Raw genomic sequence first — 19,285 nt, 5'->3', positions numbered from 1 at the left:
TTTTTTCTAGTGAATTATTTTCCATCAAAGAGGTGCAGGGAATCTTGCGGGCGTCTCTTGCAAGATGAAAAAACAGCACACGGACGCTTGTTAGTGATGTTTCCGGAGTAGAAAGAGCAGCAAGATGGCACTGATAAGAATACAGAGGGTGAAAACGGTTGGCACGACAATCTCGGTCACCATTTCCATGTGAGTGGCCAAAGGCTCTGTAATGGAGGCGGGGGGGGGGACAGAGACACAGAGAGAGGGCACGGCAGATCAGAGCAAATCTCTACAGCATCGATAACTGCATATTTTATCGTTTCTGGCTGTACTGTAAGTAAATGGCAACAGCTACCCAAAGAATGTTGAAAACCAAGTTTGTACAGCCCTACGTTTTTATCTCGGGGCTGGGAGGGGGGTGGGTTGCACTAAAAATCTATCAAGCATGTCAGTGCTCAAAGGTTGACAAAAAAAAACCTGTCGACGCTTACCATGAATTAGCCTGAGCATTTTAGCAGCAGTTTTCCGCTGTTCTTCTGGTTTTTCAGGGGAGGGAAAAGAGAACTGTCAAAAGCACTTACCCTGGAAAGCACTAAGCCTTTGAGCACCTATGTGTCCCTGCCACATGTGGGGTGCCTACAGTTGCCCCTGAGTGGCAAGCTGTACCCACCCTTTCCCTCACTCCTGGGAGGTGCGCCGTGTGTCTCTAGCATGGGAGACTTGGCACACTTCTACCTGTGCTCCTTAAGCCTCAAGTTGGGTGGTGATATGCCTACATCCACACACACCACAGCTGGGTCTATATGCTAGGGCAGGGGTGGCCAAACTGTGGCTCTTTCACATACATTGTGCGGTTCTCAAAGCCCCATCACCAGGCTAGGAGAAGGCATTACTGTCTTCAGATCACTTGCCAAGCCAGCCGGTGGCTTGGAAAATGCATTGAAAGTTGAAGTTGCTTTCTTTCCACCTCTCCCTCCCCCATCTATTTGCCTTCCTTCCTTCTGGCTCTCAAACATCTGATGTTCATGTCTTGCAGCTCTCAAACATCTGATGTTTATTCTATGGTGGCTCTTATGTTAAGCAAGTTTGGCCACCCCTGGGCTGGGGGGTTGGGGATTGACCGCTGGAGGTCACTGGGTGACCTTGAAGCCTGCCTCACAGGGTTGTTGTGAAGATAGAAGAAGAAGAAGAAGATATTGGATTTATATCCCGCCCTCGACTCCGAAGAGTCTCAGAGTGGCTCACAATCTCCTTTACCTTCCTCCCCCACAACAGACACCCTTTGAGGTGGGTGCGGCTGGAGAGGGCTCTCACAGCAGCTGCCCTTTCAAGGACAACCTCTGCCAGAGCTATGGCTGACCCAAGGCCATTCCAGCAGGTGCAAGTGGAGGAGTGGGGAATCAAACCCGGTTCTCCCAGATAAGAGTCCACACACTTAACCACTACACCAAACTGGCTAAATATAAAATGCAGGGGGTGAGGAATACCCTATGCATTTCTTGGAGCAGGATGGGGAGAATCCAAATATGCTGAAACAACCCTTTAAGACGTCTGCAGAGATAGACAACTGGATTAGGGGGCCTCCTATTGGCCAAAGCGAAGTCTTTGTGCTAGAAGAAGATGGTGCTATCAAACTGGCTTAACTGAGTTTAGGAGTTACACCCAGATTCTTTTAACGTTTGTTCTGAAACCTAACCTGAACAATAGCAGTCCTTTAGACTGTTTCGACTATTCATATCCTACGTTTTAGCTTCAGCTGAGGTTCTGTAATGAAGAAGAGCTCTGGTGTGGGGGCAGTGACAAAACTATGGCATTCAAACAAAGAAGAGAAGGTGTAAAGTTACCTGTCACAAGAAGCTGGCTGCTAGAAGAGCAGATATCGGTGGCCTGGTGGTGCCAGCTTGCCACCTGCCAAGCAGAACAGTTGTTAATCCCACAGTGCCAGCGCTGGCAAATGCCCCCCATCCCACCCACCCCTTCATCTCCACGAATGCGCTGCAGACTGGTGTGAGTGTGGTGTGCTGCCCCAGAGGTTGCTGATGGGCCAAGAAGCAACAACTAGGACCTTGGGGGGGGGGGGGAGATGAGGAATGAGAAGGAAAAGCAGTTCCCCTGTTGGCTGCCTCTGAGAAACATTCCCTCCCTCAACAGAGTCCTGTGGGGGCAGCTGAAGAACTGTGCATGGGGGGGTTCTGTTTTGTCAGTGACTGGTAGCTCTCTGATGGGCATATAGTTGGGCATTTTAATGAGTTTTAAAAATATATATTAGTGCACCCCCACCAATGTACGTGGTACTCAGGGGTGGAATTCTAGCAGGAGCTCCTTTGCATATTACGCCACACACCCGTGCTGTAGCCAGTCCTCCAAGATCTTAACAAAAAAGAGGCTCGTAAGCTCCACAAGGATTGGCCACAGCATGGGTGCGTGGCGTAATATGCAAAGGAGCTCCTGCTAGAATTCTACCCCTGGTGGTACTTCACAATTTACAAACCCGATGGAGTCTGCAAGATGACGTTTCTGTCTAAGGGAGGTGATGACTGAGCTAAATGGGGAGGAAAAAACGCCCGCCTGTTTCTGTTGTATCATTGTATGTAGATTTTCAAAAGTAGTCCAAACAAACAAACAAAAAAAAACCCCTCTAGTGCAAGGAGCATGTTTTAAAGTAGTTTAAAATAGTTAAAATAAGTATTTTGAACTATGTATTTTTTGATGTTTGGACAGCCAACAGTGTGAGGACCTCTAGTGTCCTGGCCTCACTGATGGACCTCCTGGTGTTTTTTGGCCACTGTGTGATACAGAGTTGGACTAGATGGGCCATTCGCCTGATCCAACATGGCTTCTCTTATGTAGCAACTTAGAAGTCACAAGATTTTTTGGGCACATGCTCTCGTGAATCAAAGGCTCCCTTCATTGGATATATCAGAGACCATGTGTTTGACAAAGAGAGCTGTGACTCTTGGAAGCAAGTGATACCCCCAAAATCTCGTTGGTTTTTAAGGTGCTACTGGGACTTGATTCTAATCCAGCCTGATCCCAGAAGCTAAGCAGTGTCTGCCTTGGCTGGTATTTGTCAGGGCAACCTCCAGGGAATGCTAGGGTTGTGAGGCAGAGTCAAGCAATGGCAAACCAACTCTGAAATGCGTCTTGCCTTAACAAAAACAAGTCTAGCTCGCCAGCTAGTGGTGCATAACACTCAAAGAGCTAGAACTTCTGGTTGCCAGACAGTCTTAGGATCTCCTGGCTGTACTGCACACACTGCCACACAGTAATTATTATTTATGCTTTTTCAGTTGTTTTTAGATCTCTGGTTGGTTCTACAACCCTAATTCTATTGCATTGTTTACTGAATGTCCCATCTATCAATTAAATTGACTGTCTTGGTATAATCCGCTTTGAGTCCGAATGAGAAAGGAGAATGATATATAACAAATAAAATAAATCTTTATGCAGCTTTAATAGGAACTCAGTTGGTCTGTTGCCCCATGCAAATAAGTGGGTGAAGGTGGACTCGCGCATTAGTCCTTGGGTCTCTTTGCTCTTGGTCTAAAACTCCGCAGACCATTTTCCCATAAAGCACAAATTAGCAGTAAGCGCCCTTACCTCCTTCGCATTAGGAAATCCATTTGCCTTGATGATTTTCTTATAATAGTGAACAGAGGCTTTTGGATAACGAGGTTTGTTCAGATTTTGAAAATCAACATAATAGAGTCCAAATCTCTCCGAGTAGCCTCTGTTCCATTCAAATTTATCCAGCAGAGACCACGCCGTGTAGCCCCGGACGTTAACGCCGTCTTTGATGGCTGGGGAAAAAAGGTTCTTTCATTAACAGGAATAACGATAGCAGGGGCCCATGTGGACATATTTGATTAGTTAAGTTAAATCTCACCTTTTAGCATCTCATTAATATACCCCTTTAAATAGTCTATTCGCCAGCCATCGCATAGCTGTGCACACGGCAGCTTTTCTGAAATGCCATTTTCCGTCACGTAAATTAGCGGGTTCTCGTATTGTACCTGTAGAGAAAGAGAGAAAACTACGTTGCTGGTATTGGACGAAGGCAGCTTTCCACCTTGAAAGCTTAAACCACTGAAATCTTGCTGGCATCTGAAGTTATATTCATGGATGGCTGTGAAGAGGATGTGGATTCGGCTCAAATCTGTTCTGATGCTTTGTTGCAATTGGTGTGGAGTCATTTTACTGTACTGAAAATGGAGCCAGCCAGGATCGGCACACATCTCTTAAGGACGGTTGTGCGGATTAATGGTAATTCAAGTATGCATGGATACAGAATGTTGTTCTAACATGAGACAAAACCACTGGATGTGAGTAGGCCATCAACTAGAAACTTACTGGCATCCAAATCTCTTATCGCATATCAATGGGATTATCGCCCTCCTTAGGATGGGACTCCAAATTTTAATCATCTCTTATTTTTTTACATACTCGGGTGTGTAGCTGTGTTGGTCTGAAGAAACAGAATGAAGTTGGAGTTCAGGGGAATTTTTTAAGACCAACAGCGTTTAATTCTGGGTATTATACCCAGAATTAATTCCAGTTTATGCTTAGAATTAAATTTTTATTGATCTTAAAGGTGCCACTGGACTCGAACTTTGTTTTATTTTTTGGGAGCCATTTGTCATGAAGTTACAGGTCAGCCATCCTTTGAGAAGGCAGCAATAAATTCTGGCTTGTCTATGTATGTAATAGTACTTGGTTTTATGGTAATGGCTGGCTAGCATTTAAAGCGACAGATGGTAATGGACTACCCATTTAAAGCAACGGATGGTAATGGAATGGGGCTAAGTTCATATGCAAGTCACCTTTTGGTGTTGCAGCCACTTTATGTGGAAAATTTGTCAGGTATGCAGATCTGCTCACAGCGACTCATACCAATAAAACCAAACCAGGCAATAAAAACATCTTTAAGACAATCCAAGTCATTTTAAAAAAAAAATACTGATAAAATCAGTCAAAAGCAAGCCAAGGCATAAAAACAAAAAATGACACTGTCTAGAATGGTAGGTAAAACAGTTTCTCAGACTTGGAGCAGGCCCTAAAACAGCCAAGAAAAGAGAACCCATTGGCGAAAAGCTTGTGTAAAGAGCAATGTTTTGGAGAGGCACATAAAAGTACCAGGCTAGATTCAGGGGAGGGCATTCCAAAGGTGAGTTGCCACCACTGAGAAAACCCTGTCCTTGAGGGCTACAGAAGGTCTCAGTGATGGGCTGGATAGCATGGGGGAAGTCAGTCTTTCAAGTAATTGAATAAGGAACACGTTTGAATCAACCCTTGACACTTCGTGATGTCGGAAAGCACTTCCACCTTAAAGCAAAAGTTTGCTTTGAAAAAAACAAGGCCCTTCAACTACAGAACCCCTAGTTACCTTGATAAAGTTGAGTAACCTCCGGAAGCCCCAGGGCACAGAATACAGCCACTTGGAGCCGGATTCGGGCCACTTGGGGTCCACCAATTCCACCAAGTTGCCATCAGTGAAATAACTCATTCCTGGAGGGGGGTAGCTCTTCTGGGAAATGTAATAGGTGGTGAAATGACTGATTCCTAAGAAGTCCACGGTGCCTTTAACATAGTTTTTCTCTGGCACTGTAAAAGCCGGGAGTCTTGATGGTATTCCTTGTTCAGCGCTCTTTCTGCCTATACAGGCAAAAATGTAGAAAGAAAATGCATATAATGCTTGTAAGAGGACTCCAAAACCTTGCATTGGCCTGGGAGTTGTGACTTTCTTTGCAACGGCCAAGATTTTCAGTAGCCGTCTGTCCTTCCTGTTGAGTCATTAGGATCCCACACCAAGTAGTCCTGACCTTCAAAGTGCAAAGGATTAACTGAATAGCACTTCAGTACTCTCTTAAGCTGCCACTAGTTGGAGCTACTAGCTATAGTAAACTGCCCTGAGAAGTACTATGGTTAAAGTACTGCTGCAGAGCAGAAATTCCTAATGGGATGACAAGTTAGAACAAGCTGTAGGGTTGTCAGCCTCCAGGTGAGGCCTAGTGATCTCCCCTTTCCCAACTGATCTCCCACAGAGATTATTTATTTATTTCTATTTGTATCCCGCCCTCCCTGCGAACAGGCTCAGGGTGGCTAACAGCATATTAACATAAAATGCAATCTATTATAAAACAATATTAGTACAAAACATTAAGCCATTATTAAAACCATAATATATAAAATTAACTTCTTTGGTGCTATATCTGCTGATATGTAATGTATAAGATCAGGGCTTTTTTATAGGAAAAGGTCCAGCAGGAACTCATTTGCATATCGGGCCACACCCCATGATGTCACCATTGTTTCACACAAGGCTTTTTGTGGGAAAAGTCCAGCAGGGATGCATTTGCATATTAGGCCACACCCCCTGACACGAAGCCAGCCGGAACTACGTTCATGCTCAAAAAAAAAAGCCCTGTATAAGATAGATGGACAGAGATCGGCTCCCCTGGAGAAAATGGCTGCTTGGAAGGGTTGACTCTATGGGATTGGACCACGCTGAGGCTCCTCCCCTCCCCAAGTCTACCCTCTCCTGGCTCCACCCCCAAAGTCTCACAGAGTAGGCAACCTAGCACAACCACAAAATGGCTGCCACAGCTCTCCTTCAGTCACACAGTAAAGACCTGAGGTACTGGGGTGACAACTGCAGTTAAAGCAACATTGAAAAATCTCTGTGCAGCCAATCAGAAGGGCCGGTCAGAAGCCTTGTGAGGCAAAAGCCCACTTTCTAGAAACACTCAGCAGGTGCCATGTTGGAAACCTTTGAGTTAGGATTTCAGAGCAGCGATACTCAGTGTATGTCCTGCTGCCAGCAGAATCTCTCATGGGGGAAGCTAAACCAGCACTAAAAGATCTCCCATCCCACATTTTCCCACCCACGTGACTATGACTTACCTACATACTCCTTCATAATGCCAGGATAGTCTCCATGGTACAGCGGATTTGCAAACCATCCCAGGGAAAACTGCATGTATCTCTCTGCTACTTCCACATGGGCCTTGCTGCTCAGGTCAATGGGCTCCCCCCAGGCACTGCTTAAAGAGATCCCGACCTGGCCTTAAAACAAAGGGCAAACAGTGCTTCAGTTATCACTCTAAACCAGGGGTGGCCAAACTGGCTAATGTAAGAGCCACATAGAATAAATGTAAGATGTCTGAGAGCTGTAAGACATGAATGTCAGCATTTGAGAGCCAGAAGGAAGGAAGGAATATGAGGGAGGGAGAGGTGGAAAGAAAGCAACTTTAAAAGCATTCTCCAAGCTGTTGGCTGGCTTCGGTTGGAGAAGTGATTTAAAGACAGACAGGGCGGTGGGGGCTTTGAGAGCCACACAATATGTGTAAAAGAGCCACAGTTTGGCCACCCCTGCGCTAAACAGAGCTGCTTTCTTTGTGGTGGCACTGCAGGTGGTTACCTTGCTGTTGACGGCGCCATCTCTTCTGATAAGAGTGCCACACTTCCGCGTGAGCCTGCGGGGAGAAGAAGCGGCTGATGAGCAAGAGTAGCAGTGACCACAGACACATGAAGCTGCCTTATACAGAATCAGACCAGCGGCCCACCAAGGTCAGTGTTCTCTGTGCAAACTGGCAGCAGCTCTCAAAGGGTGCAGGCAGAGGTCTTTCCCATCACCTCCTGCCCGGTCCTTTTCACTGGAGATGCTGGGGATTGAACCTGGGACCTTCTGCATGAAGAAGAGCTGGATTTATCCCCCACCCTTCACTCAGAATCTCAGAGCGGCTTACAATCTTCCCTTCCCCACAACAGACAGCCTGTGAAGTAGGTGAGGCTGAGAGAGCTCTGAGAGCTGTGACTAACCCAAGGGTCACTCAGCTGGCTGCAGGTGGAGGAGCGGGGCATCAAACTTGGTTCTCCAGAGTAGAGTCTGCCGCTCTTAACGACTGCATCAAACATGCTTTACCACATAGCCGTGGCCCTTCCCAGTGGGATGTTCTTGACTGGCCGACTATTGACTGTAATCTGCATACCCATCGGTGGCTGCTAATCCATAAGGAACGCCCAAACTGCACGCACGCCGCACTTTAAGAACTGCCATCCCACTCCGGAACTTAGCAGTTAAAATTAATTTATTACTAATTAACTCAGTGATTGATTATTATTATATATTTGAATTAGATTATATAAATATTATTAGCAAATTGATGGGAAATAGGGAGGGGTAAATTAATTGCTATTGGAATTAATTTTTATCAAATACATATAAGGAATTGGAGGGGTTTTTTGGGTTAATTGGAATTAGGGTTTAGTTAGACGGAGTGAGGAGGGTGTGTAATTAGACGCCAGCCTGATAGTAGTTTCATTGCAGCTGCTGCCAGCGAGGAATGGCTGGCTCAGGGATTCCGGTGCTCCTGGGGAGGGGGAGGTATGGCGGTGGGAGCAGATATTATAAGGGAGGCGGACAGAGACAAGTCGGTGCTCGGCCCCCCTCCAGTCTGCGGCCCATCCCAAGGGTGACAGGTAGCAGGACCAGGAGTAACCCGCCTCCGTCATTGGTGTTATGCAACGCCAGGTCCATCAATAATAAGACCTCAACTCTCCGAGAGTTCATGCTTGAGCAGAATATGGACCTGGCTTGCGTGACCGAGACCTGGATCCGGGAGGGTGATACAGTGGCCCTCTCGCAAACAGCTCCCCCAGGTTACTCGGTCTTCCACCAATCGCGGACTAGCGGGCGGGGGGGAGGAGTGGCATTATTTGCACGGGAGGCTTACTCCTTTAGGGCGCTCCCGGCCCCAAGGATTGAGGGCATTGAATGTGCCGGGCTGGCGTGGGGGGATGAAGAGGGGTTGGCGATTTGGCTGGTGTACCGTACGCCTAACGCACCGGCCAACGCCTTACCGTCCCTGCTTGAGGCGGCGACAGGCTGGGCGCTGGAGCACCCAAGGCTGATAATCCTGGGTGACTTCAACGTCCATGCCGATGACCCGTCCTCCAGTCAGGCGACGGACCTAGTGTCTTCCATGGCGACACTGGGACTCTCTCAATTTGTTGTGACCCCCACCCACCAGGCCGGACACATGTTAGACCTGATCTTTGCGGCCGGGATTGTAGTGAGCGATATAACCACAGAGGTTGTGCCATGGTCGGATCACTTCGCCCTCAAGGCCCGTGTGAATATGCCCCCCCGAACCTGTTTAGGCGAGGAGCCGATTATGGCTCGCCCGCGGAGTCAAATGGACCCGGAACGGTTCCAGATGGCTCTGCGGGACTCCTGGCCCTCTGGCGGCTCCCTTGATGGCCTGATTGAGACCTGGAATAGCCGGCTCTCTAGGGCCATCGAGGAGATCGCACCTCGGCGCCCTCTGCGACCTCGGATTAAGCTGGCTCCGTGGTATACCCCGGAATTACGCCAGCTGAAACAAGGCCTTAGACGGCTAGAGAGGCAATGGCGACGCACTCGTGACGAGGCGACTAGAACATCTTATAGGAAGTTTATGAAGTCCTATGAGATGGCAATCAAGGCCGCAAAGAAAACATACTTTGCGGCTAGGATTGCATCCGCAAATTCGCGCCCAGCCCAATTATTTAGAATAATTCGGAATCTGACTACATTGCCTCAGGGCAATTCTAAAGTTAAGGAATTGGAAATTGGCTGCGAGGCCTTCGCGAAATTCTTTGCGGATAAGGTCCAATCGCTCCGCCAGGACTGCCCCGCCAATTTGGAGGCAGTAAGTGGACTCGAAGCCCAATGCGTGTCTTCTGATTTAACTCTGGATTGCTTCGACCCGCTCAGCTTGGAGGAAGTCGACAGAATTCTTGCCTCTGCACGTTCCACGACTTGCGATCTGGACCCTTGCCCCTCCTGGCTAATTAAGGCCTGCCAGGAGGAACTAAGATATCCTATACGGGATATTATAAATCGATCCCTTTCAGAAGGTGTTTTTCCAACACCTCTGAAAGAGGCACTGGTCCGCCCTCTCCTGAAAAAACCGTCATCAGACCCGGCCGAATTGGCACATTACCGGCCGGTCTCAAATTTGCCCTTTTTAGGCAAAATTATCGAGAGGGCCGTGGCGGTGCAGTTACAGGAATTTCTGGAGGACGCTTCCGTCCTAGACCCATGCCAGTCCGGCTTTCGCCCGGGCCATGGGACAGAAACAGTCCTGGTCGCCCTCATGGATGACCTCCGACGGCAACTGGATCGAGGCGGCTCGGCAGTACTGCTGTTGTTAGACCTATCGGCGGCGTTCGATATGGTCGACCACCGGCTGCTGACCCGCCGCCTCGCTGACGCAGGAATTCGGGGGCTAGCCTTACAGTGGCTCTCCTCCTTTCTTGAGGGTCGGGGACAAAGGGTGGCAATCGGGGGGGAACTGTCTCAGAGGTATCCACTCCATTGCGGGGTGCCTCAGGGGGCAGTCCTCTCCCCGATGCTGTTTAACATCTTTATGCGCCCCCTTGCCCAGATTGCACGGAGGTATGGGCTGGGTTGCCATCAATATGCAGATGACACCCAGCTCTATCTATTGATGGACGGCCGGGCTGGTGATGTCCCAGCAAATTTGGACCGGGCACTACAAGCCGTGGCTGACTGGCTCAGGCTGAGCGGGCTGAAGTTGAATCCGGCGAAGACTGAGGTCCTTTGCGTGGGCCGTGGCGGACCGGGAGGGGAGACTACTTTACCGGCCTTTGACGGTGTGCCACTGGTACCGGTGCGCAAAGTCAAGAGCCTGGGGGTGCTACTGGAGTCCTCCCTATCAATGGAGGCCCAAGTAGCTGCCACTGCTAGATCCGCCTTCTTCTATCTCAAGAGGGCGAGGCAGTTGGCCCCCTTCCTGGAACGCGCCGACCTGGCAACTGTGATCCACGCAACGGTCACTTCGAGGTTAGACTACTGCAATGCCCTCTACATGGGGCTGCCCTTGTACCGAACACGGAGACTCCAGGTAGTCCAGAACGCGGCGGCCAGGCTGCTGGAGGGACTACCACGGTGGGAGCCTGCACGGCCTGGGCTGCGTAATCTGCACTGGCTGCCGGTTGTCTACCGTGTTCGCTATAAGGTGCTGGTTATTACCTTTAAAGCCCTATATGGCCGAGGACCTGCCTACCTAAAGGACCGCCTCTCCCCATATGTACCCCGGAGAGCACTGAGGTCTGGTTCTCAGAACTTATTAACAATCCCTGGGCCAAGAGAAGTTAGGTTGAAGGCCACTAGGGAGCAGGCCTTCTCGGTGATAGCCCCTCGCTGGTGGAATGATCTCCCAGAGATGGTGCGAGCCCTGCGGGACCTGAACCAATTCCGCAGGGCTTGCAAAACATTTCTTTTTCAGTTGGCATTTGAGTCACCATGTGGTAACTAAGACAGAACCTGATTAATGAATGAATAGACACTTAGCCATCTTAAATACATCATCTTAGCACCTATTTTTATATCTTATATGTTTATATGTTTTTATGTATTTTAAATAATTTATTGTAATTAATGTTTAAATTGTTATGTTTTATGAATCACGGGACTCCCATGTCTATTATTGTTTAATGTGAATCATGAGACTCCCGTGTCTGTTAGCCGCCCTGAGCCCGCCTAGCGGGGAGGGCGGGATATAAAAATAAAATATTATTATTATTATTATTATTATTAATGCAGCTGGGAAACTTTGCAATCACAGACATTTCCTAATGCTTCATAAAGATGCATCGTTATAATGTGAGGAAGTCCAATAGGAAAGGAACTATTCCTTGCCTGGTTAGCAAACTCCCAGATATCCAGGGGGGAGGGAGGTGGGGCCCAGGTGTTGCCCGTGTTGGAATAGTGCTCTGGGGAAAGGAGAGCATGGATCTTTGGCACTTGAGCAATGTCAGCAAAGAAGAACCCTTTAGCTCTTTAGAATGATGTGCTTCCAGCACTGCAGACCCTCAAAGGAAACCCATTAATGCTCCTACCTTGCGTTGTTCCTCCTTACACATGTGTAGGGTTGCCAGGTCCAAGTCAGGAGATATCTGGGGACTTTGGGGGTGGGGCCAGGAGCAAGGTTGTGACAAACATGGTTGAGCTCCAAAGGGAGTTCTGGCCATCACATTTAAAGGGACAGCACTCCATTAAAATGCCTCCCCTTCACTGGAAATAATTTAGGTGGGAGGCGCTTTCTTCTGAAGTTCATAGAATTAGGTCCCAGGTCCAATCTTTTTGAAACTTTTTTTTTTAAAGGAGAGGCACCAGATGCTATGCTGAAAATTTGGTGCCTCTACACCAATCCCCTGAGAGCCCCAGATCCCCATGAATGGATTCTTCATTATACTCTATGGGGATTGGTCTCCATAGGGTATAATGAATTGCCTAGCAGACATTTCCCTCCTCCCCCCCCCCACTTTCTGCCAACCCTGAATTGGGGGAGGGCCTCCAAACCAGGGGATCCCCTGCCCCACCCGGGGATTGGCAGCGCTACGACTTGCGACTGGGATGGTGTAGGACTGAGCTGAGGGTCGCGCACAGTAACATGAATCCAGCCTAAAATCCTTGTTCGATGACAAGTCACGGTTGGTTTGTTTTTTACCTTGATTATGTGATGTGCTACTTTATAAACTCCAGCCGAGCCCAGCTTCATGCCCGGCGCGTGCCGTCCTGTTTCATACCCCTCTTCAGCGATTGCCTGGGAGACATTAGATGTGCGTTTTAGTAATTCTGCGCAGCTGGAGAAAAAGCATCACATCGAATCAAAGGGCAGAAAGGCCATGATTGCATTGTACATTCACCCAAAGTAAGTCCCCATTTTTTTTTTCAATAGGCCTTCCCTATAGTTAAGTGCTAAGAGGTGGCAGCCTTAGCGATATATGGCTCTTGGCCCGTTGAAACTGCTGTATTAGATTTGCCCAAGGTCTAGACCAAACTTGCTTAACGTAAGAGCCACATAGAATTGGAGGGAGGGAGGAAGAAAGAAAGGAAGGAAAAAATAGATGGAGAGGGAGGGAGAGGTGGGGAAAAGCAACTTTAAATGCATTTTCCAAGCTGCTGGCAGGCTTGCCTTGGCAAAGTACAATTTAAAGAGACAAATTATAGAATCATAGAGTTGGAAGGGACCTCTAGGGTCATCTAGTCCAACCCCCTGCACCATGCAGGAAACTCACAAACACCTCCCCCTAAATTCACAGGATCTTCATTGTTGTCAGATGGACATCTAGCGTCTGTTTAAAAACCTCCAAGGAAGGAGAGTCCACCACCTCCCGAGGAAGCCTGTTCCGCTGAGGAACTGCTCTAACGGTCAGGACGTTCTTCCTAATGTTGAGCCGGAAACTCTTTTGATTTAATTTCAACCCATTGGTTCTGGTCCTGCCTTCTGGGGCCACAAAAAACAATTCCACACTGCCCTCTATATGACAGCCCTTCAAGTACTTGAAGATGGTGATCCTATCACCTCTCAGCTGCCTCCTCTCCAGGCTAAACATGCCCAGCTCCTTCAACCTTTCCTCATAGGACTTGGTCTTCAGACCCCTCACCATCTTCATCGCCCTCCTCTGGACCCGTTCCGCTTGTCTACATCCTTCTTAAATTGTGGTGCCCAAAACTGAACACAATACTCCAGGTGAGGTCTTACCAGAGCAGAGTAAAGCGATACCATCACATCACGTGATCTGGACACTATACTTCTGCTGATACAGCCCAAAATTGCATTTGCCTTTTTAGCCACCGCATCACACTGTTGACTCATGTTCAGCGTATGATCCACTAAGACCCCTAGATCCTTTTCACACATACTACTGCTAAGACAGGTCTCCCCCATTCTATAACCATGCATTGGATTTTTCCTACCTAAATGCAGAACTTTACATTTATCCCTGTTAAAATTCATTTGTTACTGTTAAAAACTCACAAGTGGCAGCATGAATTTAAATTTAATGAATTTAAACAGCAACCCCTTCCCACAAGCAGCAGCATGAACTGAAACTCTCCTTCCTGTCACAATTGAATGACCATTATGTGCTGTGTTGGGGGGAGCTGCCATTTGAGAAGTACAACTGCAACACGAACACACCCAGTCTGTTTGTGTGGTTCTTCAGTTGCTCTAAGTTCTTGCCTTTGGAGGGCGAATCCATTGGAAGCAGTGACTTACCCAAGGGTTGTTAAAAGTAATCCAGTGTTTCACGCGATCCCCAAAGTTCTCAAAGCACAAATCTGCATAATCCTTAAAATAACGTGTCATGCTTATGTTCTGCCATCCGCCGTATTTTTGTTGAAGAGCCTGTAAGCCCAAACACTTCACAAAGTCACGCATGCAACTTCAGCAAAACACCTGCCATTTTTGTCTGGCTTATGAACAATGGCTCAACCACCCCCATTAGTTGATACTGTAGGGGCCTTTCTGCACCACGTGTTTGCCTTGGTGTTGCTGTGGGTCTGTTTCCCCCGGATAAAGCTTTATTCTCACCTGTGGCAGATCCCAGTAGTAGAGTGTTACAAAGGGAATGATTTTGTTTGCCAATAAAGCGTTGATCGTATCGTTGTAGAATCGCAGACCTTCCTGGTTCACTTTCTCTGCTGTGAGAACAAAGACCAGAGAACCGAAGCACCTTAGACACCACATTATTTTCAGAGTATGAGCTTTCAGGAGTCAAAACTCATACCCAGAAAACCTTCTTGATTTCTAAGACAGTCCTGGGTTCAAATCTAGCTCTACTGTAGACCAACACAGCTATCTTACAGAGAGAACTTTGACTGTTAAAATCTCATACCCCCAGGGGTGGAATTCTAGCAGGAATTCCTTTGCAAATTAGGCCACACACTCCTGATGTAGCCAATCCTCCAAGAGCTTACAAAAAAAAGCCTTGTAAACTCCGGGAGGATTGGCTACATCAGGGGTATTTGGTCTAATATGCATAAGAACATAAGAGAAGCCATGTTGGATCAGGCCAATGGCCCATCCAATCCAACACTCTGTATCACACAGTGGCCAAAAATTCTTGAAGTTGGCTATGCTTGTAGCCGCCACCACCTCCTGTGGCAGTGAATTCCACATGTTAATCACCCTTTGGGGGGAGGAGGAGGAGAAGAAGAAGAAGAAGTGCAGATTTATACCCCACCCTTCTCTCTGAATCAGAGACTCAGAGCGGCTTACAATCTCCTATATCTTCTCCCCCCACAACAGACACCCTGTGACGTGGGTGAGGCTGAGAGGGCTCTCACAGCAGCTGCCCTTTCAAGGACAACCTCTGCCAGAGCTATGGCTGACCCAAGGCCATTCCAGCAGGTGCAAGTGGAGGAGTGGGGAATCAAACCCGCTTCTCCCAGATAAGAGAGCTCTGGCTGACCCAAGGCCATTCCAGCAGGTGCAAGTGGAGGAGTGGAGAATCAAACCCGGTTCTCCCAGATAAGAGAGCTCTGGCTGACCCAAGGCCATTCCAGCAGCTGCAAGTGGAGGAGGGGGGAATCAAACCCGGTTCTCCCAGATAAGAGTCCACACACTTAACCACTACACCAAACTGGCTCTACAAAGTACCTCCTTTTATCCGTTCTAACCCGACTGCTCAGCAATTGCAAAGGAACTCCTGCTAGAATTCCATCCATGCATTCCCCCCCCCCCCAAAAAAAAAATCATTGTTGGTCCCTAGGGAACTACTGGACTCAAAGCTAGATTTTATATGGAAGACCAACATGGCTACCCCCTAAAATTAGAGACCAGAGAGCATCTCATACCTCTATTGGCATTTCAATAAAATTGCCCTTCCCAACATATGGATCAGTATCCAAAGAGCTGCAGATTCTCTTCAACCATCTACCTGCCATTTCTGGAACCTCTTCCAGTGTCAAGTGGTTTGGCGAGAAGTGGTGGGGGTGTGCGTATCGTGTTTCAGCAACATGTTAACCCCCACCCCATACACATACCCTAAGGCTTGCAGAACAAGTTACACGGTTCTTTGGATCGATGCCATGAAAACTGTACGTTTAAAATATGCGACCAACATAGCAACACATTCCTCTCTCCCCTTGCCATGGTGCCTAGGTAAACTTGGGAGTTGCTGTAATAGGGGGCCAGATTAAATCATATAGAATTTATTTTATTTACGTTATATTTATTTCCCACCCATTCTATACAGACTCAAGGTGGCTAACGGCACAAAACAGACAGTAAACAAAAGCAATATTAAAACAATAAAACGATCAAATCAATGGCAACGGTGCTACTTCAGGCAGATCGTGTAATATTTTCTTTCTCGAGCGCACAGATCCTGGGCAGTTAGTAATAAAAGCACGATGGATCCAGATGTGGCGGCAGCCCTCTCTTGTTAGATGTTGTATGCCATCCAAAACAGTTCAGAGTTGGATCATCGAGTTGGAAGGGGACCTCCAAGGTCATCTAGTCCAACCCTCTGCACAATGCAGGGAATTCACAACTACCTTTCCCCACCGCCAGTGACCCCTGCTGCAGGCCCAGAAGATGTGTTTTTTTGGAGGGGGGAGCAGAATCTCCAGGATCCTTGGCCAAACTAGCCTGGAGAAGTCTGCTTTTTTAGGCAATCTGGTTTTTTTTAAAGAAGACGATCTAATCGCCATACATTCAGTTGTGGGGAAATATCTGCCAGCGTCCTGCTTTCACACTTACATTTAATGCCTGTGGGCAGCAAACGGGGCCAGGAAATAGAAAACGAATAGTGGTTGACCTTCAGTTCTTTCAGGAGCTGGATGTCGTCCTAGAAGAAGGAAATTGAGGGTGGCAAACATCGATTCGTTAAAAACATAATTCTAAGCAGGGTTTTTTTTTTTTGAGCAGAGGCACATAGGAACATAGGGCTGCCAAGCCCCTGGTCCGGGGGTACCATAAAGTTTCCCCCCTCCCAGATGGCTACAGCATCCGGGAAATGCCTAGAGCGGCCATGCGCAAATCACCGGTGCGATGACGTCACTTCTGGGTGATGTCATTGTGTTACGCGTGCGCAGCAACCCTAAACACAGTTCCGGCTGGCTTGCCATCAGGGGGCGTGGCCGAATATGCAAATGAGGTCCAGATGGGCTGTTTCTTTTAAAAGCCCCGTGTGAAACAATGGTGCTGTCAGGGGGTGTGGCCTAATATGCAAATGAGTTCCGGCTGGAATTCTACAAAAAAAGCCCCGATTTTAAGACTCTACAGACTGAGGTTTACAATGCTAAGTCAGCATCCCCCAATGGCTCTTGATTTTGGATTTGCTGCAGAACAATATGTTTATTCCCCATCCCTCCCCCCTCCAAAAAAGATTGTTCTTCTTACCTTAATCTTGTAGTAGCTTTCACATGCTGAATCTGCGGTGTGGTTCATGAACACCTTTCCCCCCTGGTGCCCGAAAGCGTCCCAGATACTTGGGCCTTTCCCGGCTTTGTCCCAAGCCCCTTCCGTTTGGCAGGCCGAACTGCCAACACCCCAAAGGAACCCTGGAGATATTGAACAAAGAGGACGGCAAGAAGGAAACGTTAGCCTTCCTAAAAGGAATCTTTTGTGAAACTGTAAGACACGTCCCGATGTCCTGCTTCAGTGTTACCCCCTTTTCAGAATAGTAAAGAGTTCAGAAGCCCCTTGAAGACTAACAAATTTTCTTGTAGCATGAGCTTTCAAGAAACACAGCTCTCTTTATTAGATGCAAGGAGCGTCTGTAGAAACCTGCAGAGAGAGATATAGGTGGTAAGGGGTGGGGGGAGTAGAGGCAGGAAGTGATGCCATGGAAATACAAAGGAACTGCAATATTTCAGAGTTATTCCTGAGTACGGTTGCCAGGTCCAGGTTGGAAAAATCCTGGAGACTTTGGGGGTGGAGGGGAGGGGCCTCGGCCTGGTGCAATGCCCTAGAGTCCACCCTTCAAAGCAGCCATTTTCTTCAGGGGAGCTGATCTTTGCCAGGTGGAGATCAGTTGTAAAAGCGGGATATCTCCAGGCCCCACCTGGAGGCTGGCAACTCTAGCCCCTGGAAGCTAAAAGAACAAACAGTCATCCTATGGCAATCGGTTTCGTTTATCTGGGAATCTTTTATTTTGACTTTTCAGGGCAGTGTCTGCTGAGGTCTTCCTACTAGAAGGCAAGTGTTTGTTTTCCAGCACTGTGCGTGATAGCCTAATTTGCAATAGGTGATTTTAGATGGACTTGCACATTTATCAATTCTGTTGTCTGAAATTCTAGGGAAGGGGAGAAAAGAGAGAGAAACAAGCAAGGGCTCTTTTGGGGGAAGACAGGGAGTAGTTTCTCAGAGTGGGGTCTGCTGTAGAAGGGGTCGTTGCATAGTGGTTAGAGCATCAGACCAGGACATGGGAGATCCAGGTTCGAATTCCCATACTACCACAGAAACTGTCTGGGTGATCTTGGGCTAGACTCACACTCTCAGCCTAACCTACCTCACAAGGGTGTTGTGAGGAGAAAAGGGAAGGGAAGGAGGAGGTGTAAGCTGCTTTTTGCCCCATTGGAGGGAAAGGTGAGGCATAGATGAAGTAAATAAATTAACAGAATTAACAAGGATTGCAGAATTCCTGCTTTCAAGGGATGGAGTTTGGGTACGCTGCAGCTAGGATTTCGGTTTACAGACACCTGAGCTAAATGGGCGTTTGTGAAAGCCGAGGCCCTGCAGTCCATTGACTCCACAATCTCTCCCAAACCAGCTAAATATGAAATATCACCTTTGGGGAAAGTACTGTAATAGAAGGAACCAGGACTCTGCCTGCTCCAGGAGAACTCCTCTGCAGAGGTTAGAACTAGGGTCAGTCCAAGCAGCCACCATGCTCTCAAAACGCCCGTCCGCACCACCATGGCCAAATGCAGACACTCGTCAAGCCGCCACCTGATAGAACAAAAATACTCCTGGTGAGCTTTCACCTGAGCAGCCTCCTGCCCAAACCGATTGACATTAAGGCCTTCTCTCAGGCTACCTGTCAGGAATTAAGAAGCAGGACGAAACTTCTTCTGCCAGCATCTCATCCTCTCCAGATGTCCATCTCTGCTTGCAGCCAGCAAGCCACTCGAGGGAAATTCCCAGCACCTGTTGGTCAGGGACAGGCTGCTCCTGAGCATGGAGGTTCAGCGTAGTTAATCCCAGTTGAAAAATATCGATAACTCTTCCCACATATGACTTCTCACTTTTCTCAGTTTTGTTATCTGTGTGTTTCGTAGGAGCCTGTGAGGACTCACAGAACCATCGGAGCTAACTCTCTTCTCAGTCCACTGAAGTTAATGGGCTGAAAAGCGCAGAGCTGTGTTTAGGGGTTGCTCTGCTAATTCACCCAAAGTTATCCACTTTCTTAGCAGTCTGCCTTTGATAGCAGGTGTCATACCAAAATTTTAAGAAGTTTGCGCTTGCAAGGAAAAACTCGACTTGATCACCTCCTGTGCACAAGT

General features: G+C 47.9%; 1 protein-coding gene across 3 annotated transcripts; it reads right to left on the bottom strand.

Moving 5' to 3' along the window:
- Positions 1-82: 82 nt before the first annotated feature.
- Positions 83-18,705, bottom strand: LCTL (lactase like). Of its 3 annotated transcripts, none has more exons than XM_060259746.1 (14): positions 18,571-18,705; positions 17,181-17,341; positions 16,539-16,626; positions 14,367-14,476; positions 14,052-14,180; positions 12,498-12,593; positions 7,400-7,454; positions 6,879-7,044; positions 5,366-5,630; positions 3,869-3,995; positions 3,583-3,782; positions 1,827-1,890; positions 474-518; positions 89-206 (listed from the first exon to the last, which is right to left on the bottom strand). In XM_060259746.1, the coding sequence occupies exons 1-14, from the start codon at positions 18,698-18,700 to the stop codon at positions 91-93; spliced, it is 1,752 nt and encodes a 583-aa protein (XP_060115729.1). In that variant the 5' UTR covers positions 18,701-18,705; the 3' UTR covers positions 89-90. The 3 variants fall into 3 exon arrangements, with proteins under 3 accessions (XP_060115730.1, XP_060115729.1, XP_060115728.1); XM_060259745.1 differs by having other exon boundaries at positions 5,366-5,634; positions 6,883-7,044; XM_060259747.1 differs by lacking the exon at positions 474-518 and having other exon boundaries at positions 83-206; positions 5,366-5,634; positions 6,883-7,044.
- Positions 18,706-19,285: the final 580 nt, after the last annotated feature.

The sequence above is a fragment of the Heteronotia binoei genome, chromosome 19, assembly GCF_032191835.1.
Source record: "Heteronotia binoei isolate CCM8104 ecotype False Entrance Well chromosome 19, APGP_CSIRO_Hbin_v1, whole genome shotgun sequence".
Classification (NCBI taxonomy): Eukaryota; Metazoa; Chordata; class Lepidosauria; order Squamata; family Gekkonidae; genus Heteronotia; species Heteronotia binoei.
Note: the sequence above shows the minus strand (reverse complement) of the source record. Positions and strands in the feature narration are given on the sequence as shown.